Source organism: Zootermopsis nevadensis, unplaced genomic scaffold (assembly GCF_977971745.1).
Source record: "Zootermopsis nevadensis isolate Lab colony 2312 unplaced genomic scaffold, Znev_1.0 Znev_ptg000021l, whole genome shotgun sequence".
In the NCBI taxonomy this organism is placed as follows: domain Eukaryota; kingdom Metazoa; phylum Arthropoda; class Insecta; order Blattodea; family Termopsidae; genus Zootermopsis; species Zootermopsis nevadensis.
In genome coordinates this window covers 9,337,469-9,362,004 of record NW_028259153.1, presented here as the reverse complement: position 1 = coordinate 9,362,004, position 24,536 = coordinate 9,337,469, and the positions used below count along the sequence as shown (strand labels likewise).

The 24,536-nt window shown below is 39.7% G+C and overlaps 1 protein-coding gene across 16 annotated transcripts in view; it reads left to right on the top strand.

Annotated features, from left to right (window-relative positions):
* Window positions 1–24,536, top strand: part of LOC110834412 (focal adhesion protein tensin) — a 394,970-nt gene that overhangs the window by 306,110 nt on the left and 64,324 nt on the right. For 15 of the 16 annotated variants that reach the window (XM_087352426.1, XM_087352421.1, XM_087352424.1 and 12 more), the window contains 6 exons: window positions 4,735–4,944; window positions 6,070–6,242; window positions 8,944–9,093; window positions 9,930–10,095; window positions 10,982–11,294; window positions 12,276–12,473. In XM_087352426.1, coding sequence (XP_087208552.1) covers window positions 4,735–4,944; window positions 6,070–6,242; window positions 8,944–9,093; window positions 9,930–10,095; window positions 10,982–11,294; window positions 12,276–12,473 — 1,210 coding nt within the window. Of the gene's footprint in view, window positions 1–2,453; window positions 2,508–4,734; window positions 4,945–6,069; window positions 6,243–8,943; window positions 9,094–9,929; window positions 10,096–10,981; window positions 11,295–12,275; window positions 12,474–24,536 lie in introns of those variants that run through there. The other variant, XM_087352435.1, reaches the window with a different exon arrangement.

Below are 24,536 nucleotides of genomic sequence, written 5' to 3'. Positions count from 1 at the left end.
CAATTTCCATATTTATATACTTTTAACCACGGACGATGTTTATTTGACGTGATCCATTTTGTTTCCATGTAGTGCCCTTTCAGCCGCAGTGGCCACGCGGTCTGAGGCATGGACCTCGTGCGCCTGGCCGCTGGGACCGTGGGTTCGAGTCCCACTCAAGGCATTGTCCGCGTCTTTCTGTGTTTGTTTAGGTAGAGGCCTTGCGTCGGGCTGATCACTCATCCAAGGAGTCCTACCATTGTCCAAATAGATCAAAATGAATAAATAAATAACCTCGACAAGAAGGTAAAAGAGAAAGAAAGATAATGCCGTTGGTTAATGATTTTGTCTCAAAATTTACTATCTTACTACATTTTGAAACATAGGGTACTAAGTTTAAAATCTGCTAGGAACACTTTTAAGGACACGTGGTCGGCCAACTGGAATGAATGTCACGTGATGTACCAGCTGTTTGTTGCCATAAAATTAGTTGCGTCTGCACTGTTAACCAGCTGCATGAATTGTAGCTATAATGCGCTAGTTCCGTTCTTGGAAGATCCTACGTTATCGCCATACATCGCATGCCCATGGTTCATCATGCCCATTTGTCACGTGATAGATCGCATTACATCAAAAGTGGACCTGCGTTATGAAAAGTGTTCCTTAATACTGCCGTCACGAAAGGTCCAAATTGAGCAATGACATCTGTTGTAACAGAGCTGGCCTTTTTACATAATGCAGTAGGAAGATGCACGCAACATTTGGATGCGTTACCGAAACGTCGATGCTGTGACTGTGAGAAAACGCTTTGCTCTAGTTTGTTAGTGCTGCTACTTTTCGTAGGACTTAAACTGTGTTAAAGACTCAAGTCGTCAGGTGTTTGGCTGTCTGTGCACATTTTTCATCTCCGAAATGTCTGAAACAGCTTTGAAGAATTATAGTATATCTATGCATTAATTTATAATGTTTGGTTGAAATATGTTCAGTTTTGTATTTGTATCATGTCGGAAATGTTAATGATGCCGGGTGAGCTAAATTATTGCCGTTTCCTTCTTTATCCGTGCCCAGGAAACAGGATATATAGACAGTAACATTTACTCTTCACATATCCACGTGCTGAAATGTGGCCAGTGGTTTTATTGTTGAAACTTGCTGTGTTCTGAGTACATCCTGCTTTATTTTAGCTGTGGTAAGTGTGGTGTAGTCGTTTGAATGGGCTAGGTTAGTTCTTTCACCGAAGTAATGTCATACACGCTGTTGGCGATGATTGTTTGCCGATCTGTGGCCAAGACGGAAATCGACGTCATCTTCCTGTCCCGGTTTCTGCTCGCGTTTTAAGGAAAGGGCATTTTTCTACGTCATTGAACATGTGAGAGGATATTTAAAACGTCGACGTAATGGTTCATGTGTAGTGTGATAACCAAGAATGATTTTAAACAGAATTGTAAACTTGGAAGAAAAGAAAACCATAAAAGTTACCAAAACATCACAAAAGAGATATTCATGAGTAAAATATGGTTACAAGTACAATCTGTACTGCCTTATATGTCGAAACTAAGAATAAGGGATGGAAATAAAAAGAGGCATCTTTACACAAAGGGCATAAAATAAAGGCAGTTGGGGAGGTATTTTTTGTCCGTACCCGTGTTTCAATTTTTAAAACTAATGGAAGGATTTCAATTAAATTTGGCATTGTTCAGATCTACTGAAAAGTCATAGCCCGAATTTAACTTTGGCCAGACGTAAATTGTACTTCGAATTGAACACATCGAACGTAAGAGTTTTGTCATTAGTGAGTCGTCTTTCAAAATATTAGATTTTAACTTATTGATGGTATATATTTAAATAAATACAATATAGAGTAGTATAGAATTGAAATCAGCCTGTATCGCGTTAGCATTGCAACAGTAGGTTTATATCTGTAATAGTCTTCATGAAAATTCAAGGTCTATAAAAGTAGGATGTAATTAATGACCATGCATTCATTGCAGCGTCTGTAGTGCGATTAAACTTGTAACTGTGATAACATCTTTATTTTTAATTTATGAATACGAAGGTGAATGGGGTATAAAAAGTATCAGAGAATTCGTTCGTAATGTTTTAAAAACATGGACATGCATTTTATCATAGCATGTCTATTGGTAGGTCTTTCTGCGCGTGTTTTCCGTAAAAAAACTGACATGAAGTCTGAAGGTTGTCCTGCCTTGGGTTATCGTCGACCACAAATTACATAAATACATGAGATCATCAGTCCACCCTGCTAGCCTTTCCATCTGAAGCGGTGATGCAAACACGAAGATTAATTCATTCCTACTTTTTAAGCCACCGTTTGGTGATAGGCCACTTATAAATTTGTTCCATTTCAAGACAAAATGCTCTTGTCTGCGGAGTGCTAACAGCTGTTGAATCGAGATGGAGTTTTATTCTATTGGAAGTGTACTTTATTTGACTGTTTCGCTTCGGAGACAACTGAATATATCTTTTGATTAATGGGTGTGCAAAGGTGTCTTTCTCGGAGGTGGGTGATGGTAAGTAGCACTGTGACTGAGACTTGGTGTGTAGTGATGTCAGATATGTTGTTTATAACTTTAGTGGTGGTGATTTCATATAACATTGATTCGCTGCAACATTTGTGCTATTAAATGACACTTAAGATTTTCACGGCGGCGAGTAATGAAATGGTTGTCTTCTAAGTTGTTGCGCCGTGTAGTGTCACACCTCTGAAACGCCGGTAAACGTTTATTAGACAACCGCGACACAACATCCCAGAAGATGGCCGTCTTTATGTCGTTGTACAATTTATGTAACTGGTTAAATAATCGAATGATATAGCACGAAAATACTGGGAAGCAAAATACCAAGGGAATATAAGGCCTAAGAGATATCTGCAAGCGTTGTTGATTATTTATGCATGGCGTAGTATGTACATATACTTCTATACAATTCATAGCCATTGTAATCTCGATTTCAAATCATATTTGAGATTTTAAAACATTAAATCGTATTGTATTATTTAATTAAGTAAAGACAAGTTCTGTTATATATATTGTAACGTGAGTCGGCGTTGCGACCTGGATTGACAACCCTGATTTATTCACGTCAAATTAAATCAGTTACAGAGTCTGCACATACAGTCAACTCTCTACAACAACGACAACACACTTCGTGTCTCTGTTCTCTGCACACACACACACACACACACACACACTGTCCTCCGAGTCTATCTGGTCCCTCGAGTTCGGCGCTCTTCACACTCTTCGCTTACACATCGGCCCGTAGCACCCCACTGGACACACGCTGGCTCCTCGGCAGCCACGGTCCACGTACCCGGTGCCTCACACGTAGCCGACCCGTCCTTTCTCAGCGCCACACCAGACCTCTCGTTGGCTCCATTCTCTCAGCTCTCACGGCACACTTCTCTTACGCCCGATTCACAGCTCTGTTCTTTCCACACTCCCTTTCCAACAACTCTACACTCAACACTCAATGCCAAATACAACAATGTCTATAAACGATTACAACAATGCCAAACCCAATAATGTTAATAAACAGACAACAATGCCAGACGCGACAATGTCAATAAACAGACAACTAAACTGTTTATTGACATTGTTATGCTGCTCTCACGGCAACACGTCACAATATTATTATTATTATTATTATTATTATTATGTGTGTAACGTCACTTAATTGTAATTTTTATATGCTGCTTTCTGGCACTTTTCAATAAAAAGGTGTTTTAAGTAGTACTTTAGAATTTGCTGTCATTCTTGATGGGCAATTTTCGAGTGAATTAATTAGTCCCATCATTATTACGTGATAAGGATCTTAAATTAAACAGACGTCATACATTTTATTCACATAATAACTTCGCGCTGTTTTTATTTATCTCATACTAGGAACACCTGTCAGGAATACCGTCTTTCTTTTAAAAAGGTCGGAGTTCATCCGAGACAAGTTTTTTGCCGTTCTCGTTTTACTCAGAGCTCAGAACTAGAGACAGAGGCTGGTGTCTACTGTTCTCGACGACTGCAGTAGAATTAGAAGCAGCTTGAACAACGCCAGCAGGCGATAATTATGCTTCTTCAGTGGAGGTCGAACTAATGGAAGTCTGACTACAATTGAATAGAATTCTCTTGTTTGTGAGCATCTCCCCTTGCCACTCCCTGTCTCAATTAAGTGAGTGATCCCAAGAACTGTTGTTGTGTACTAGGAGACAAAACGTGATGTGTGCCATGTGTACTGGTTTTTACCGGTGAGCAACTTTATACGGCAGGTTGTTAATTTTACTTTCAAGTCTGATTTAGAGAAAAATAAGTTGTGAGAAAAACGTGTATTATTCTTAGTATCTTTGGACTCCTTTGATCTGTTTGGCAAACATTTTAAATTAAACTCGTATAATTCGCGTTGAAGGTCTGGACTTTGACCGACGTGGTCAGTTGTCATCGTTTCTTTTTCGCAGAGTAACCTAACTCAACCTACCCGAATCTAACCTCTGACGCGCCAGCGTCTGGAACACGGGGTTGAGCGTTAACCATTACACCGCGAGATCAGGCGACGTGGCACTCTGCTCACTGTAGCGGCCCGTCCTGTTGCCGGTGTACTTGTCGCAAGATATCTCCGAGTTTTCTTCACAGTTCCAAATAAGCCAGCCAGCCAGCTTATTTCTCTCCCTGCCGTCTCCATCTTCCCACCCCCTTTACTTTGCTCAAGCTCACACGAAGGCTAAAGGATGCGTGTCTGTTCCTTTTGCAGCCGACAGCTCTGACGTCACAGCCCCGGGGTTCGAGTGGTGTCGTGGCGGGCAGGTCGCCTCGTCACCGGGGCGAGGCAATGGATCTAAGTTACGTAACAGAGCGGATCATCGCGCTTTGGGTGCCGGGAGACGTGAGCCCCGTGTCGTACCGTCAGGGGCAGCAGAAGGCGGCCCACATGCTGCACACCAAGCACGGCAATAACTACATGGTGAGTGTCTTGCTTTGAAGCATACGTCAGATCCAGACAATGAACAAGCTCAAATATAAATATTACCCTTACCCAACACGTCATAATTCAACTAGGAAAAAGATGTAACTGGACCCTATCATGTGTCGGTTCCCATACATGTGTGTTTTGTTTAACGAAAAACAATCTTTGGTCAAAAGACACGAGGTAGAATTGGGTATAATCATTGATGTAAATGCATTGTGATATGACACAAACTTATTAGTTTCCGGAATAGTTAAGGCGTAACGTTACAGAAGTCAGTGTTCTGATGTATGAGACGAAATTATTAGATTTACGCCGTGCAGTATATGCAACTTCTCCAGCGCATGTGTTCTGCGGTCAGTGAACGACGAACTGTAATACATATTCGTGGTTATTGTAGGTAGCCTGCCCGGACTTGTGGAAAGTTCGTTCCATGTTAAATTAATGAAAACCCCAGGTAGTAATTTGCCTGACATTGTACAGCGATCGTACAGAATGCATTGCACTACGAATTTGTAACCTTTAAATTTCCAGAAATGTATTTACATGTATGTCGGACTGTGTTCACTGTGGTTCGTATTAATTTTAACTCTTTAAATGTTAAAAAATATGTACCCTGTGTTTTTCACTATTATTTTGAACGCAGAATGAGTTTTTAAATGAAGACTTTGTTGTCCTGTCGAAATTCCACACGTAATGTATGTGGATATAAAACTTTTGAAATAGCGGGACTCTGTAATTTATAACGAAAGAGAAATTTACTTTTATCGCAACAAAATCATATGGCGATATCATACGTATTGAATTAAATGTGAATCAATTGTTGGTGTCTTTAGTGACGATGATGAACTTTTTGATTACATAATAAAAATATGTTATTACCTTACCACATTTAAAGTTTTCAATACCTTGCAATATAGAATATTGGTCTTCCGTCAATGTATGTTAAGGGTGTTGTAGGCTTCGTGTAGGCGTTTTATAAAACGAGTACGAGCAACATACAACAACAACAATAATACTATCACGAACTGTGGCAGTAGTCACTGGCTTCCAATTGAGATAGCCATGTGCCGTTATGTAATATACATTTGTCGTTTTAGATGTTTTTCTCTGTACGTTCAGGTGTTCAACTTGTCGGAACCCCGACGAGTGACTCGGAGCCATCACGAGCGAGTCAGGGAGTTAGGGTGGCCCTCAGACTTGGCTCCCCCTCTTGAGCGCCTGTGCAGTGTCTGTAAGGACATCGAGTCCTGGCTGAGCGAGGACTCGCGTCGCATTGCCGTCATACACGCCAGGTGAGACTGTGACCTTGATTCATGAAATTTTGTGACGGGAACTGTTTTATGAATTATGTTTTAGTGAATGTCTGAGTTAACTGTCACAACCATCTTCCACCTATCCTTCGATTTATGCTCTTTCGATATATTAATTTTTGCTGCGTGCTAACATTATTTCTTCCACAACGATGAACCAACCTTAGTCCGAGGGCACAGCTCTCATAAGTTCTGATGTTTATGATGTGACGGCAGTAACTGGTGTAAAACATAAACGTTTGATTTAACACTTCGGTAGAGCTTTAAGGTTAAATAGGTAGTAACTATTATAATGAATTACCGCTGATTTAATTTGTATGATTGTATATTATTGTAACATGTGAGAAAAATATAGGATTTGGGGTTTTCACGGCACTACAACCCAGAAAAATATTGGGTAATTGCTCTTGGAATCGGGAACCAATCAGAGTTTTTTTATTTTGAAATTAATGGGTATTTTATTTTCAATGTGCCTTTTTTCACCTTACAAACATTTTTCACAGAACGAATTAAGTTCGTAAATGTATGGGTGTAATGTGTAACGAGTAAGACGGTCGAACGAAGTTAGTGGGGGGGGGGGGGGGGTTTACAAATTTTACATGAATTAAGCTTATATTTTGATGTAATGTATAGGACCTATGTAAAGTCTGACATCATGTAGCAAAGTTCTTCGCCGGAAGCGAATGTTCGCTTAGAATGTTGAGAAACTCCACGCCTTTAAGAAATCGGAAGGTTCATTACCGTCCTCACAGCCGCCGGTCACAGCCCTGAAGCAGATGAATTCAGTCACCAATCAAAAGCAGTAGTTATAATTGACTTGTATGTATGAAAATTTTCATAGTAGACGCACTATACCAAACTTAATCGGTATATCCTCAGTACTTATTCATATCGAACTTTCGAACATACGGACATTATCATGTCACTTTTAGTGCACTTCGTGGAAATATCACATAAAAATTGTTTTTCTGTTGGAGGATGTCACTTTGTGACGATATTTCAGCACCTCTGCTGTGATGTGTGAACACTCCGAGGTCTTCCTGGATATGGGGGTCAGGCGTTTTTTAAGTTGTTGCAGAAATAGAAACACAAACAGGAAGAGAACGTGACTTATGAAAATGATGATGACCAAAATACATACTGGCCACGTGTTTCCTGCCATCTGGAGGCCATGATGTAATAACAGTGCTGCAAATCCTTTAGCGTATAATCCACGCATGCGTACATATAATTGTCTGTTCGTGTCAAATGACCGCGTGCCGTGTATGAGAAACTTTCTAACAACTTTATAAATATTATTTGTACCATCGGCGATTTGCGTGATATGGCAACGTTGTGACACTGGGGCTAAAAGACTATTACTTTCCGTGAAACCAATATGACTTGCCAGATAATGTCTGAAGCATGTTTTAGAAATCATAGTTAAGAGACTTGCCACCAGAGGTATTATCTGTCTGCTGTAAAGAAGCACAGTTTCCAGGGCGACTAAAATTTTCACCTGTTTCCTATCATTATCTGTATCTGTAAATTTTTATAGCCCTTTTCTAACGACTGGACTTACTTTTACTCTCTTGATCATGCGAGAGGTATCGTACAAATGTCCGAAAGAGATGACATGTCCGCGATTAATCCTGAATGTTTTGATACAGTTTTGAAACTGTTGTGTGCTAATGTTTCAGGGATGATGTTTTTTTGCTGATATCGATGAGGACCTAATTTTATGCGACTAGTATTTAATATCGTAAATGCACGTTACATATTTTGTTCTATTTTTTCGATGTTATGTGTTAAAAGGCGTGGCTGTGTGCTTAGTCAAGCGTAGCTCATTATAATAACTACGTCTTATTTTTATAATTTTGATTGTTTAATATTTTAACGAAGTTTGTAGGAAGTTGGCATTTTTCCTGGTGTGCGTAATTGTGTGTGCATACATTGCATAAATCATTACATCAGAAGAATCTTGAGTGACTGAGTTTTATTGTCATACATTTCTTTGAGAAGAATGCTAATTTAGAACCATGAAGTGTGCCTTTCCCATGTAACCTAGGTTACCGAAGTTTGGCAAACAAAAACAGTTTTCGGGAGTCCCAAAAAATAAGGTTTATTGATTTTATGATTTCACAAGCCTTTTCAAAGAATTTCCTGCACTTTAGAATGAAAATTAGACACAAACTTCAACCTGAAATGCTGTTGCTAAATTACAGATAATATGAAACGAGTATTAAAATAACAATTGTATGTTTGTATTTTGTATGGAATTTTACTCTGGCACTGATAAAGTAATTTTCCTCTTATAATACACTTGATACATCGTCGTCAAGTATCTTACAAGCTGATACAGCATTCTCTTCCAGTTTACAACCTATAAGTCTTTTAGAATCTCACTCGACGTTTTACAGTACTTTTGCTGATGGGTTAAATAACATACGAAGCAGAAAGTTTTTGCCATTGGAACTAATAATCGCCATGGGTTGGTTGTTGTTTTAGTGTCAACTGCGTTTTACGCGGACGTGACGTGTTGTAGAGGGAGTGATCCTGCCCTCTGTGAATCATACCATGAACTGCGTTATACGTCAAGATGGCGTTGTGCGTGTACAGAGGAAGCTTTCTGACGATCATTCCCAATATGAATCGTACTGTAACTTCGTTGTACAACCTCATAACAGTGTTATACGTGTTACAGAGGGAGCAAGGATCGAATTGGGGTTGTAATCGCGGCTTACATGCATTACTCCAGTATATGCGGCAGTGCCGACCAGGCCCTAGACAGGTTCGCCATGAGTCGTTACCTGGAGGACAAGGTCGGGGACCTGGAGCAGCCCTCGCACAAACGGTGAGTAATGATCCAGCCCAATCCATCGGGGAAAAAAATTCTACGACTGTTGGCAAAGACGGGAACTGTAGAAAACACACTAAAGGCGTTTTCACAGTTTAGGTTAGGACATGATCAGTTCGTTTTAGACCAAGTACAAAAAGTATCCTTCCAATAAAAATACTATTGGGAGGAGAAAAATCATTTACACTAGGATGTTAGGTCCGGTCAGAACTAGGGCAGGATACCGTGAGGAAGGAGGTAACTATGTGTCCTCACCCTCTCCTTCTTATCGCCATTTCCGATGACAGCCGAAGTCGGCTTGATTTGGTGGCTGATGGTAAAAGAGTATTTATATATGTGCTTGTAAAGATATTTATACGAAAACAATTAAGTTTCTCGTAATAACCGTAAGGAAAAAATCCCAATTCATATTGGTTTTCGTTTCAAATGTGTCCCGACGTCTGAACTATTATGTATTGCCATAGAGTGTCATGGCAACTGTAATCTCCTATTGTTCTCCTCCGTTGGTCTGTAAAGATGACATTTGATGATACTTGTGGGTTATCGGGACACATCGCTTTAAAAATAGATTAGGTTAGGTTAGGTTAGTTGTCATTTATTGAAATAAAATATAATAACTTTCAAGTATACATTTATCCACACACATTAACCTAACCTAACCAAACCAAACCAAACCTAACCTAACCTAACCAAACGTAACCTATCCAAACCAAAGCTAAACTAACCTATTTTTAAAGCGATGTGTCCCGATAACCCACAAATTCCCATTTGATTCTGTTCATGTGTACCTCAGAATCTGTCATTAGTTGGTGTGATCATGTGGTGACCCACAGATATGTAGAGTACTTCTCGGGACTGCTGTCGGGGAGTATCAGAATCAACTCTGCGCCGTTGTACCTGACGCACGTCACTGTGTTGGGGGCTCCAGCCTTCGAGCCCGCGGAGGAACGAGAGGGGAGAGCTGTTGAGGCTGCTGGAGGCTGTCGGGCCTTCCTCAAGGTACGTTGGTAGTTGAACAAGTGTAGTTGAGAAATTACTGGCTTATAACTGCGTGTTTGTACTTAATAATCAGACACTAACACCTCGTTTTTGATGAAGTTTTGCGTTAACTCATTTAGAACATGACAAGGTTTAAGAGGTGAGTCTTATTTTTGTTTGTTTGTTATTTAAACACTAGAGTGAGATGTTTGAAAAAGGAAGTTGTGCTTCTGCACAAGATTTATTTCGCTTTCTCGAAATTAAAAGCTTTTTTTGTCTTTTTGCAACAGAATAACAATAAGGGATTTTTAATTAAGGATTTCGGTTAAAAATCTTCCACTCTTTTGTGGTGAGTATTTGAGATGTACCAAGAGGATAAAGTAGCCTTAATTGCATACAGTGCCATAAAAATAAAACTTTTCCTCGGTACCTGCTTTACGTAATGATGTTTATAGTGGCACATATGGACCATTCTTCACCGTATATTGTTTCATCTGCCAATTCATTGCGTTTTGATTTGGTATGGGATAACTGACGCATTAAAACCGCCACGGTGGTCTAGCGGTCAGAACGCTGGCCTTGTAATCCTGGGTTCTCGGGTTCGATTCCCGGCGGTGCCCGAATTTATAACTTGTGTTGGGCAAGGCCGTGGTCTAGGCATCACGGAGTTTTCCTCCGGGGGCTTCCCCAGTTTCTCCGTGGCATCCCAACAATTACTCCATTCACACAGAAGAAGGCAATGGCAAACCACTTCTGGACCATCTGCCAAGAACGTATATGAACAGGTCCCAGTCCGAGAAAAGGATGGAAGGATCCTGTTCATATGGACCTGTCGTCAGACAGAACACTAAATAAATAATAATAATAATAATAATAATAATAACAACTCGTGCATTATTTGTTGCAGGTATATGAGGGTCTAATCCCTGTATATACGTCAGGTGTATACAGTGTTTGTGGAGGGACCCGGCAATTCACGGTAAATGTCGCGAGTGAAAGGCAGAGGAGGGGTCTGCAACTGAGAGGTGACATACTACTCAAATGTTACCACAGGCACTATAACCCGGTGCCCACCGGGTCACCCAGCACCCATTCCCCAGTCATTGCAGCCACAGAGCGTCCTCAGAGAGAACTCATCTTTGCCTGTCAGTTCCATACGTGTGCAGTGACTGACTATACCCTGAGCTTCACACGACAGGAACTAGATTTTGCCTGCAGTGGTTAGTACTGACTCAAGGAAGCTATTCGAATTTGTAATACCGAGTTGACATTGGGAATTGGTGTTGAATGGCTGGAAATATACGACGAATCAATGGATAGAGGAAGCCACCGCGCATGCGCAAACGGATTGTTTCGATGATGCGCGGGAGGTATGCGCAAACGGTACTTTCCGAATACACCTCGTAGTTCCGTGAGGAAACGAGGAAAGTCTGTTGGAAAATTATTTGGTAAAACATGTATGATAGGAATATAACATTAAAAATAGGTATAAATCGTGACATGGGGAAAACGATTGAAGTGAATCGGCATCATGTCTAGTGATGGACTTTGACGCTCCCGTTGTTGTGTCTTGGTTTATGTAACAAAATTGGAAAATTATTTGGTCAGTCAAGCTTTCTTAGAGTTTGCCGGTTTTTATCTTAAGTCAGGAACATCACAGAAATTAAATAATGGAGGAATATACGAACATTCATAGTGAAAAGCTTAAAAATGTCCGCCTTGTAAATTATTACTAATAATTATAAATATTTAATTGATACAAAACCTTCCATTACAGCCAATGATTATTAAGATATCGTGAATGTTGAAAATAAATTAATCTTCGTCTGAAAATGGCTGTCTTATCAGATAAACGCTGTGTAATCAGGTAGATATTGACGAACGTTTGAGGGGAGCTTACTGCCGTCATCGTCAATTTAATGGAACGTGTCAGTATATCTACTAGACTGCATGGTGCTACATTCCGGCAGAGTCATCTTCATATCTTTATTCTTGTTACTAATTCTCACCAATCCAACCTGTTTGAAGGTATTATTCCTTATTTTCTTGAAGATAATCAGGAAATCCTCGGTCAGAATAATTTGTTACGGAGTCGATATTCAAATCAGGTGCCTCCTAAACACAAAACTAGAAAGTTATTTTTACGCTAACGTACTCGGTGCTGTGGTGTGACATAAAAAAGCCATTTTCCGCATCTGCAGATCTACGATTCCCTCTGGATGGAGCCGTTGAGCTACATTTCTCTGCCACTCCTGAGATACGCCTGCCTTCCCCTGCGCCTACGCCTGCCGTCCCGGTAGATACAACTGATGATCCAGTGACAAGGTGGGACAGCTACGAGAACTTAGTGGCCTTGGGATCACCGTTAGATGGCGACACCGACATCGAAGACACAAATGGTGAGTCTATATCAGCATGAAAATAAACAGGTAGCCCTCAATTTACGCGGGCGTAAATGGAATCAGCGTAAATTGAAACTCTTTTATAATGAAAATCAATGGGAAGTCAATGACATGCGTTTCCAGCACCCAAACATTGACGAGTAATATAATGACATTGCATTTAAAGCTCTGAAATAATGTAAATAAAATAAAGGGAATTTAAAAAACATTTTACACACTTACAATCACCAATTCGTTGGTCCTAGCGATTGACTGTGATTCTTTCATGTGTTTGATATATACAGTCATCTCTGCTGTTATGCGATAGTTGCATTCACGTAAGACGCCGGCCTATAGAAAATCGCGTAGTAAAAATAACCCCGGTATCTCCGCAGAGATTAAATTAGTCCTTCGGAAGTTTAAAACGCCAGGAATGAAATTGCATAAGATCAAATTCGCATATGAAAAAGTTTGCATTTCACAAACAGCTTTTACCGATTCATCGATCTCACTGGAGCAAATTCGCGTTTACTAAACATGCGTATTTGCGGAGATGACTGTATTTATAATTTTTATTCAAAATTAGCGATGTAAGAATTACGATTTAGTATAAGAATCAGTACGAGAAACATTGTAAAACGTAAATAATAGTTTTTTTTCTTTTTTTTTCTTTTTGACTTTTTGACTTTCTGGTGTCAAAATCGGCGTTATTCTGAATCGGCGCAAATCGAGGACTATCTGTGCTGATATCTAGACAGCAGTATAAACGCAGTCATAAATAATTTACATCATATCAGGCCATACCATAATTAAAACACTTTATTAGGACCTTAATATGGTTTTTGATTTCTGTAATGTGTGTCGCCCTCGTTGATTCGCTGCCCGAGGCAAATGTCACAGCTACTAAGTTCTGGGCCTTTATAATATATAATTAAGAGTGTGTTAAGTTTATTATGTCCTTTGGAGTATCACATTGTGTCGTCTCATAGAAGTTGACCGGAAGTTGATCGTCCTAGTTCTCATAATCGTTAATAAACAGGTGACGGCCGGTAAATTTAGTACAAATTTTGTTAATCCTACCTCATGTTTGACGTAAATAATAGTTTTTGTGGCTATAGTTAGAGATTTTCTAACGAAATTTTAGCTTGTTTCTTCCGTCCTGCAAGAAACTGCCATAATCCTGTTCGTTCTCGTCCAAGTTGACAGACGAAGGCAGTTGGCATGTTCTTCGCACAAGAAGTTAGGTAGATCATCACAAAGGCACAGGAAATGCCGAGAAAGTCATTAACACCCTTCCATTAGCAGAAAATCTCTTTAGTGTGAAAGGAAAGATTTTTCACACGCAGATGCCAAATGAGCAAAGTGCTTTCTTGCTGTATTGAAGTTCACATCAACGATCTTGTCAAACCCATGGAATTTACATCTGTACCCAAATTGCATTTATAATTTCGTGATATACGATTTTCTTGGTCAGCTGATGAAAATATTTCCATTACGCGACTCATCTGTTACGTACTGGTGACGTATTTGCATTTGGATCGGCGTTGATACACCGGCATATTTTACATTCCCGAAAGGAATCCAGAATTTCATTAAATGTCCGTAGACGTGTTGTATGAATCACAATTGTCGACAAGAGTAAACCATTCACTCATTCAACCAACTAACCAAGATATTTTTAGTTATATTTGTTAGTTGGTCGAAGCGTGCAAAATTTTGGTTGAAATGCCCGTAGGAAAGTGGTTAGAAGATGTGGATTGGATTAATCTGGCTCATGACCTACGGGTAGTTGGATTTTGTGAACACGACAATGAACCTTTGAGTTCTGTAAGAGACGGTGAATTTATTAACCAGCTGAGCTTATTTTATGTACTCGAGAAGGAGTTTGACCAATGAAGACAGTTATTTTGTCGATCGATAGATAAATAAATCGGTCGATTAGTAATTCAGACAGTCGTCTAGTTCTCGATTCAAGAAAGGATCTGGCACACAGGCCACGAGTTTTCCCCCAAACACGCGTAGCTACGTCAGAATCCTCCTTGTCCACCAGAGGTGCCGCCAGTTCCGGTTTGAAGACAATAGAAATGTGAAGCAGTGCTGCCGGACCACTTTCAAATACCCATGTCAAAGAATGCTCTTGTGGTAATATAAAAGCATCACACTCTTGTCTTACTTTTGTCCAGCATATCAGGTTTTTACGGGATTCCAGAGACATTTATTTCTACACTGGCGCCACTTATCGGTGCCATTATTTTCGTAATAATGTCGGGTATTTCAAAGAGTTAAAAACCTTGTAACTGTTCTGTAGGTATGAAGAGAGAGAGAGAGAGAGAGAGTTTGTCTTATTTATGCCTAGTGCCTGAATTCCAAACCGTAAAAGTTATTCAGGTGAACTTTTTAATCGATCTTTTTCAAGTTCCGTAACTGAAACGAGAAGAACATCTTTATTCACGTATCGTAATTTTTAAGATTCATTCACTATCGCAATGAAAACATTTTTCACGTATTAAAATGGAAGTACTAATGAGGCTGATAACACAATCAAACCCGATTTGCCTCGTATTTCGTCAGCCTCATTTCACACATGTCAGATGTATTTATAGCAACCTTTCCGACCTACATTTCACATAAACTGATTATTGATCATAACTAATAATACTCGCGTGTCCCTATTTATAAGGATCACGGAGATTTTCGCCTGCGGACGTGTCACGGCTTGAGTCACCTGATTTATACGTTGAGGTTATCTTTAACTCGCGATAATCAAATTGAGTTGTCATAAAAATGCAAAGTGTAAAAACAAGCTCCAGTATGATTTACTTCGTATTATATCCACAGCTTTAAATCGGGACGTAATTGTGATTCATTGTGTATTTTGCTACTGATGGGCGTGGTTCTCGGGACGAGGAACGCCTGTACATCGTGTTCAGTCTTTGAGAGTGTTTTAAGACAGGAAACATTACAGTGGTTTTAATTCTGTCGCTGGCCTTTTTTAAAACAATTTTAATTTTAGAATCAGTGATGCAATAGCATGGGTTCGGGTGGCGTAACTGTGTTATAAAATTATGTAGTTAACAAGCAGTCCATACATCATGACACAATGTGGTGCAGTTAAACGCTCAGTAAACGGTCTCTCCGAGAACAATGTTGGGTTGTGAGCGCAGATGAGATACGCCAGGTAGACGCGAATTGGCCGTCGCACGACGAGAGAAGCCAGACACGTGTGCAGCACTCTGCAACATAAATTAAGTAATTATCCTTATTTATTTTTAACGCGAGTAATTTGTAAATTAATTACAAACTTTACTTATTCAACTGATGATAAAATTGTAAACCGCAAGCCACGGATGTCATGAATTTTAATGAAGAACAATCTACAAGAAATATTTTAACACTACAATATGAATTAATGGAGGGGGGAAATATTATTTGTTTTTATTTTTTCTTTGCCTTCCATACCTTTCTTTTTTATTATCTTCCTTTATCGTTTTGTTTTTCCTTTTTAGTTCTTGGTTCCTCTCTGTTTCTTTCGCTTTCTTTTTGTTCCTGGTTTATTTAACAACGTTGTCGGTAGCTCATACTATATAGCGTCTAATAATAGGATGATTAATGAATGATGAATTGGAAAGGATGTGGAAGGAAGCCATCTTAGCCCAATTCGAGATACTATCCGTGCATTATCTCTTGATTTCTTTCCTAACGTCTACCTGTTTTTATTCTCTTTCTGTCACGTGTTTAATTTAGAACACATAATGGGAGAGGTTTCCAGCCTCCTTTGCTACTGACAATTCCTGAAACCACAGATCTTTGAAAAAGGTCCTTGGGACGAGAAGTGTGAAGGTAGCGGTCTTCCGGTGTGTCGCGCCGTACACAAAATGATTATGGAAGGCAGATTCTCTGAAACGTCGGTCAGTATCTACCAGGCTGCACGGTGCTGCATCTCAGAATACGGCCATCTTGAATATACAGCGGTTTCTCGTCAAAAACAAATGTACCACAAAAATATGAAACGAAATTATTTTCTATCCGTAGTGCGGAAGAGTCGAGACTGATTAAATATGTGGGTTCATAAACAGACTCCTCTGTTATCACACATCGCTACTCAGAATATAAATACATTTTTGTTATTTGTCATGACGCTGCTCCTAAGTTATCAATAAAATTGATAAATTGAATCTGATGGAAAGTAAAGAAACAAAATTCTCGACCCATATAAATACTCCGGTTCAATGGACACTTTGTGTCACGTCGGGAACATTTTAAGAAAAGTCAAGATTCTGAGGATGTTTGTGTTTGGTCCACAAACTATCTTGATGAAGGGAGCGGGAGATTTGTGTTCATTTAATATGAAAGGTTAGACCACGCCCTATTTATGAGTTATGTCATAGCGAGATCAGTTTAGTACACTCAGACTTTTATCCCACGAGGATGACATCAGGGGTTCAAAACCCGCGGTCCATACGTGGTCCGCCTGTGTGTTTTATGCGGCCTGTTAACCCTTTAGGAATACTAGGGTAAGGTACCCGATATCAGAAAACACGTGTTCTTAATTCCGTCATTATTCAGCAGTAACCATCGTTGTAACTTTACAGCTTATCGAATAACGTTTTAATGTAAATTGTAATTTAATATAGTGTCACCGTTTAACACCTTGCGCTTATACATATGTGCATACATACGTACTTTTAACCCAAAACCCACTTGAGGATAATATGCCTTGCGCGCTTCCATTCATATCCTTTCCAATTTGTTATTCTTCGGCAGTTCTGTCGTTCGATCCTGTAGAAAAAACACGAAACCTCAAGTCTTTCAGGTAAAAATTCTGTTTTATATGTCAAGTTGGTTTGTGAGATCTTATGAGCTGTCCGAAACGTAAAACGAGACAAGTCAAAAAGGTCACTGCTATAAATTGTTATCTTAATCCCTCTAGGATCAGCCAACAGCTGACGTTTCTGGTAAATTGACCTTCTAGTTCCCTCCGAGATGAAAGCTTACAAATGTTGTTTTCACCCGACCACACACACACACACACACACACCCTTTGTACCAGCGTTCCGCACATCCAGTTGATACGAGAACCCGCAGTTAAGAACTCCTGTCATTGCTTTAACATTTCACAGTTTATAATTACTCTTTTATGGTTTCTTAAAACATGCAGGAAGTTATAACTTAACTCTATGGAGCATAACCCTTGTTGAGAAACTAATAATCGCAGTCTGTGAAGAAATGTGGACTTTTTTAAGTCGAATGATAAGTCTGAGTCTACCTTGTTCACAAGAGATTCCCATTGGTCCCATTCCTAAGCCAGATGAATCCAGTCAACAACCTCACATCCTGTTTTTTTTAGTTTATTCCAAGTTACAAGTCTCGTTTCTGTTTTCCGTTACGTGTGTCCATCCGAGGCCTTGTGTAACACTTCGTGTTATACTTTTTTACGACAAGGAGTTACAAGCCCGCACCAAACATCCTGGCTGGATGACCATCACCTGTCGGATGTCCGCACCTGATATTTTTAATAAACCTATTTGTATGGGTCGTAATATACTCTTCCTGAGGCTGTAATATAAAATGTAATTTATGTGTGTCGGTATGCTACCCGCCCCGCTAGCTGAATTTCTGCGGGTGTTAATGTATGTTCGCCTGCTGTTACGACTTCTCCGTTAGAGATCGCTGGTGAGGACGATAAATTCGGATATTACGTAAGAGCATTGTTTCGGCTGTGGCTGCCGTTATATTTATGAAAACAGCCTGAAATGTCAAGTTTTAAACGGCTTTAAATGTCAGACCAGTAAACTTCGGTAAACAAGCTAATTCAAGATTACGGTGTGTTCATAAAAAGGGTTTTCCAAATGTGTATCTATAACGAATTGCAGCACAGAACAACTAGTGATAAAACTTCTGGGTCGGTAGAAGGCGGGGAATTTATTGACCAGTTGAGCTTATGAAAAAAGAAGGTGAGTGGAGTTGGTATTACAATCCCATATTTCCTCGATTTTAAGACGCATCCTTGAGTCAGTAATGAGTTTTCAGGAATAATCACGCTTTATGTTCCGTTAACGCCATCAAATGTAAGACGCACCGCGATGTACCTTCGGGATCCTCAAAGACAGTGAACTTCTTACCCAGCTGGATAGTTCTCTGCTACTTACCAATTACAGAGACCACGCCATGGAGGTAGCAAACATTTAAAAATACTTAACTTTCGAGTAACTTTATAAAATGAGATTTCAGCTTCCCTCGACGGCGTATAGAAGGTGACCGTCTTCTGAGATGTAACGCCGTGTAGAGATTGATCTACGTTTCAGAGGTACTTACTGCCTCAATAATCAAGGCAATCATGCTTCTGAAACGTCGGTTAATCCCAATCATACTGCGTGTTGAAACATCCCTGGAGACAGTCATCTTCAGGTATGTATTTAATACACGCCAGTGTTTTTGGTGAAGTGAATCATCTTTCGTGTGTTTCGGCAAAGAATGCCCGGGTTCAAAGTAATGTCCTGTCCTGGCCATGAGGCGAGATGTGACTCGATCATTGACCAAGATACGGCCAAACCTCTGTAGCCGTGGGCTGACCTTGTTCTCTGGCGACCAAGGTGTGCTTGGGCTAAACCGTACAGGTCACGTGATGTGTTCCCTTAGCCTGTCTAATACAGTCCTACTCGTCCTTTTGACATCGTCGTATGTTGGCCTGCTTAAGAGGATGCCATGTGTTGTTACAGTGACATGATGTTTAAAGTATTGTACGTTCTTGGACTGCTAGAACATTGTCTTGTGGTCGTAGTTTCGAGCCCTGCACAAGACACAGAAGTATGTAATGTTTCTTTGTATTGTTCTGTCCTGCCCCACAAGCACCGCCCTCTGGTTCAGTGAGCTCTACCACTCAGTTTACAAAGGGATTGTAAAGCTGGAAATTCTGCAGCGTAACAAGGCTGCTTGTAAGAACTGTTAACGCCGTAATAAAAATGGTAGTATAAAGTTCAACATTGACCAACACTAGACCTTGTCCAGAACCGGTTCAGTATAATGCACTCTCATTCTGTCGCTTTTCATGAAGTTTACGTACCAAATTCTTTTTGGTTGTTGTTTGTCGTACCAATCCCATAATAAACTCGTTGAACAGAAATGTATTCGTCCTCATCATGGTCATCTTGAAATGGTTGGCTTCTGGGTTGTTGCGCAGTGTAGCCCGGTAGAAGTTTACCGACGTTTCAGAGGTCCTTGCTGCCTCTATCATCAGGGCGATAATCGCCCTGATGATGGAGGCAACAATAATAGTCCACCCCTGATCTGTACCAGTTGGTTCTCCCGGACAGTTTAAGCAGATAGACAATAGTGGGCATGAGCGTTGTGTGGATACGCACAAACATTTTGTACAGTTAACCAGTTTTAATAAACATAAAAGTTGAAATTCATTTAAAATGAGCAAGTTAGGAAATGTATGCACAGCGTAAAGGTCTGGCGCATTCGCCAGAATTAAACCATGATCTATACATTTTGGGATTGCAGACTTTCAGGCGCAGAAACAAATGTGGATATTTGTGTGAAGTGCCCGGAATATTTCCACAATGCGAAATTTCGTGAAAATCCGTCCGATTCTCGAGTTGTTACATGCGAAGATCCTGAGGACAGGCAGACTGGACGAAGCTAATTGAATGATATTTGTGATTCTTGACTTTGAACTTGTCTAATTATAACTGTGGTGTGTGATGCGGCAGTAAAGGATGCTCTCAGGATCGTCAGTCTTGCTGGACCGGTACCGCCCTCACTAGCTTTATCTCATTCGGCGACGACAATCAACTCATTACAAATTCGGAAATCCTTGAATTTTTTATTACCCACCTCTTCTTCCCAAACATGGATGGGATGAAGAAACAAAACAAGATGCAATCATGCTGTAAACTTGACCAGTTTTTTCTCAGTCCGTCCTGATTTGCAAGTCTGTCAGCCTAACGCTGAAGGCAGTGCAGCGTCACCTGCCAGCTGTGTGCTACAGCGAACTATACTAAGAATCGCAGACTAAGGTCACGCGGGAGGTCAAAGAGAATTGATTCGGAGGTATGAGAGTGAGGAGTGGAGTGTGTGGGTGGAGGACGGCAGTGGCTACTGTTGGCAATGTTACTAGCAAGTTAATTTACAAAAATGTACCCACCGAAGAGAGAACACATTGGTAGGCCACATGCGGCCAGCAGATTTGGGACCTCTGACGTAGCCGATGTTAAAGAAATTAAGTCTGTGGAGAAGATTCCTTCTTGATAAGCTGATAGTTGCTCAACCATGCTTTGACAGACTTTTTTGCCTTCTGAAGAGTACTGAAATTCATTGTAAACTTCTTGACATGTGCACGCAGTTGATACGTGAACTGAAAAATTAATGATCCTTGAACCTCATGAATACGTGGAAGACAGACTAGCTTGTTTGTGGAGGCGGGGTTATAGAGAAGCTAATCGTCTGAATAGAGTTCGCCTACGTAATCGGGTTCGTTACACAGATGCATAATTCGCAGAGAAGACTGATCTACCAAAGGCGCAAATTGAGGTTGAAGCATGCCCGCAAGATGGCTTCGTGTTTGGAAATTTTTACGATTTGTAGAAGGAAATTATACAGGTCACACCTATTTTTCAGATTGTTGTTTATAGTTTCGTAGAACAGCAAAATAACATGCTCTTTTAGCCATGCAAATTATCATAACACTGGTCAGTTTGCAAGCCTCCAGATTGGCTTCGTATTCAAGTCTTAAGTAGATGGGTGGGGGGGGGGGATCTTTCGTCTGAAACTCAAAATTAAACCCGAGAGCAAGTTTAGACCACACCTTGTTTGTAATGTTGATTGTTTCGTAGGATATTTATCAAAACTGTTCCAATTACATAAATTAAATTGTGTCGAATGATATAATATGTATAATTCTCTTGTAATCTGTGCTTATCCCAAAAACCAAAATTTATAACGTTTGGAAAGTTGGCTTGTGCTTTGTCATTAGCTTAAAAAACGAGAAGAGGGCAGAAAACCTGCCTGCTGGGCCCCTTAGTTGAGGCAGCCAGAGAGGTGTGATAAATAAAATTATTCAGAAACCAACCTTCATACAACTAGATGAGAATAGTAGATAAGGATCTGCAAAGAGCCCGTCGTGTATTTCGAGACACTTTTTTGCATTCGGTTGAGGCAAACTGTATAATATAATGGCTCTTAAATTTAAGTGATTATGGGTTTTCGTATACCAATACACTTAAAATTGAACTACCGACGCTAGATTAATTTTATTAACGAATTGTTTATGTTTAGATACTTATTAATATGCCCTCGAATTTAATATATCTTCATATTAAGTTATTTATTTTGTCGATATATGAAATCGCTGTGTGTCAGTACAATCTTAAACCAACTCAAATCTCGACGTGTCAGTAACTAAAAGTTGATAATGTTCTTCAACCAACCTAACCTAACCTAACTTAACCCAAACCTTAATGTCGTCCTTTTCTGGGTTAAACCATCCTTGGATGAAGGCCTTAATACGTCCAGACTAAGGCCTATTGCTATCGGTGGGACAATTTGTTTTTTGCTGAAAGAAATTTGGTTGGGTGTATGTCGGGGGGGGGGGGGGGGGTTTGAACATAGATTTTTTTTTCTTTAAATTACATGCATAATGATTTATATAGTTCTCTGGACGGAGTCCGATCCTGGTACAACGCAAATTCTCTGTATATTTGCTTGCTCATATATGGTACGAACAGGTCATAGACGTGTGTGGAGGGGGGGGAGTAGGAGTAGTTCATTACGCCAGAGGGCTTTATTTTTCTTCCATCTGGCAAGGGGAAAAATTTTAAGACAACATGGTACTAATGCGTTCCTGGTTGTGGGTTTAACTGTTGATCCTTAGCAGTAGAGAATGTATACAATTAGAACAGACGTTGAAAGGTAACGAAGATCAGTGGTTTTATTCTGGGAAGAAAGAGTTTTCTGGATCTGTATACTTTCTATAACGTGTACTTGTTTGTGCCTCATCGTACCATATAGTTGTCCCAGATTACGCTTGTTTATAGAATGGAAGGTCATGCCGTGGCCTTGTGTTTGCCACGCAGACTTCCAACCAAGCAGTCCCGTGTTTGAGCCTCCAGCATTTATCGTCAGATTTGTGCTGAATAAAGCCACGGAGGAGTAGTTTTTTTCTCTGTTTCCCTTTACCTTTATCACCATTTCATCACTATTCTTAATTCTCTGAACACCTGCATAATAAAATCCCTAAACTTAGTGTCAGACAGTTCAATAATTACTGCGTTCTGTAATTGCGTTTCCAAAATTTATTAAAATCTTTCCCATTTTCCTTCGACTGTAAAGTACTTGGTGTCGGTTGTCATTAAGTGATTTAACTTAATTTAACAAGCTGATGTTCGTTTAAAAACCATACCGAAAAAGAAACACCGAAAGATAACACGATATATAAAGCAAATACTATGTATGTACCAGAACAGTATTGTTATAATGATAATGACATCTCTAGCAGTAATAACACACTCCTAAAAAGTTAAGAGGCTCTTAGAACTTGCAAAGGTATAAATCAGATGCCTCACGTCAGTAATCGTTCAGAATAGTAGTCATATCAGCAACGGGTGTTGTACCGAGACATTTATTAAGTTAATCGAAGCTACTGTGGACTGGTAACGTGTTAACATTGATTAGAAAGTTATGGTGACCTGCCACACAAGAAGAAGATTCCTGGTACATTCCTGATTGGGCAATTTCAGCCGACCTGGATACCTACTGGCTACTTAGACCTGTCTTACATTGTACAGACTAAAGAACAGAGCATCACAACACAATACTAGTAACAATAACGTGGCAGTGAATTAACCGATGTTAAGATAGACGCATTTCGACGAAAGAACGAAGTTGGTGGTACTTAGATGTGATGTTCTCACGGCACCAAGTGTGATGATGACGTTCTTCTGGGATGTTGCGTTATGTAGTCTGGTAGAAATCTTCGGACGTTTCAGAGATGATTACTGCCTCCATTTTCAGGTCTATGAATCACATGTAAATAATAGGCAGCTCTGAAACGTCGGTAAATCTATACCAGATTACACGGTACAGCATCCCAGGAGGCAGTAATTTTTAAAGTAAAAGGTCATTTTCTCAAATTACGTAATTTTCCAAGCCGTGCAGATGGCGTGGTTGTAATTCTCCATCGGCTGCAGGCATCTGTTTTTATTGCTGTAATCACGAAGGACGTTCATACCATTCATCACGAGCTGTTTATCAGTATTACAGGGATAAATATCAAGACGGAGAAGTCGGAATAGCCTGTTCATATGGTAGTTCGTGTTAAACGAAACGCGTAATTCTGCAATTCTTTGGGACCTACCTGTTTTAGTCGCCTCATTCTAAATCTTAATGTCTGCACCGTCACGATCAGATTTTAAAAGTAATTTTACCTCCGCATTCCATGCATGTAAATTAATTTATTAAAATCGTCAAATTCCACGTGTTGTAGACATTATCGGAACAGTTATTGTGAGATGTGTAATTATTACTGAACATGTTTCAGCTCTGTTGAGCCATCATCAAGTTTATCATATTTACGTTATCTTAGAAAACTACTGAATACAATGTAGATATTATCCAAAAAATTATTAATATTCTAATTGTTAAAATATTCGGGTAGCAGGTACCCGTCATTAATAAAATAACGAAAGATAAAATCTCCTACTTTCAGTTAATAGAAATAAAATATGGAGAGTCAGAAATTCATGTATCATGATCTGATAACTGTCTGGTTTCATTTTATATAATATATATATATATACACACACAAAACTCTTCAGTTGAAACTGGGTTTTGTTACATAATAATGAATGATTACGTCATAGTATAACATCGTCCATTGGCCGAGCTATATTTAATGTCTACCACATTTCGGTAGTAGTTGTTGGCTCTGCTCCCAACTTCCTAACATCCCATAAGACGATGATCTTCATACTTCTTGCCTTGAGAACCTGAAATCTCACGAAATTTCTCTTTTCTGTATGGGTGTTAAAATTTGAATCTCACTTTAAGGATAAAAATACTTTGTGGTGTCTAAGAACATGG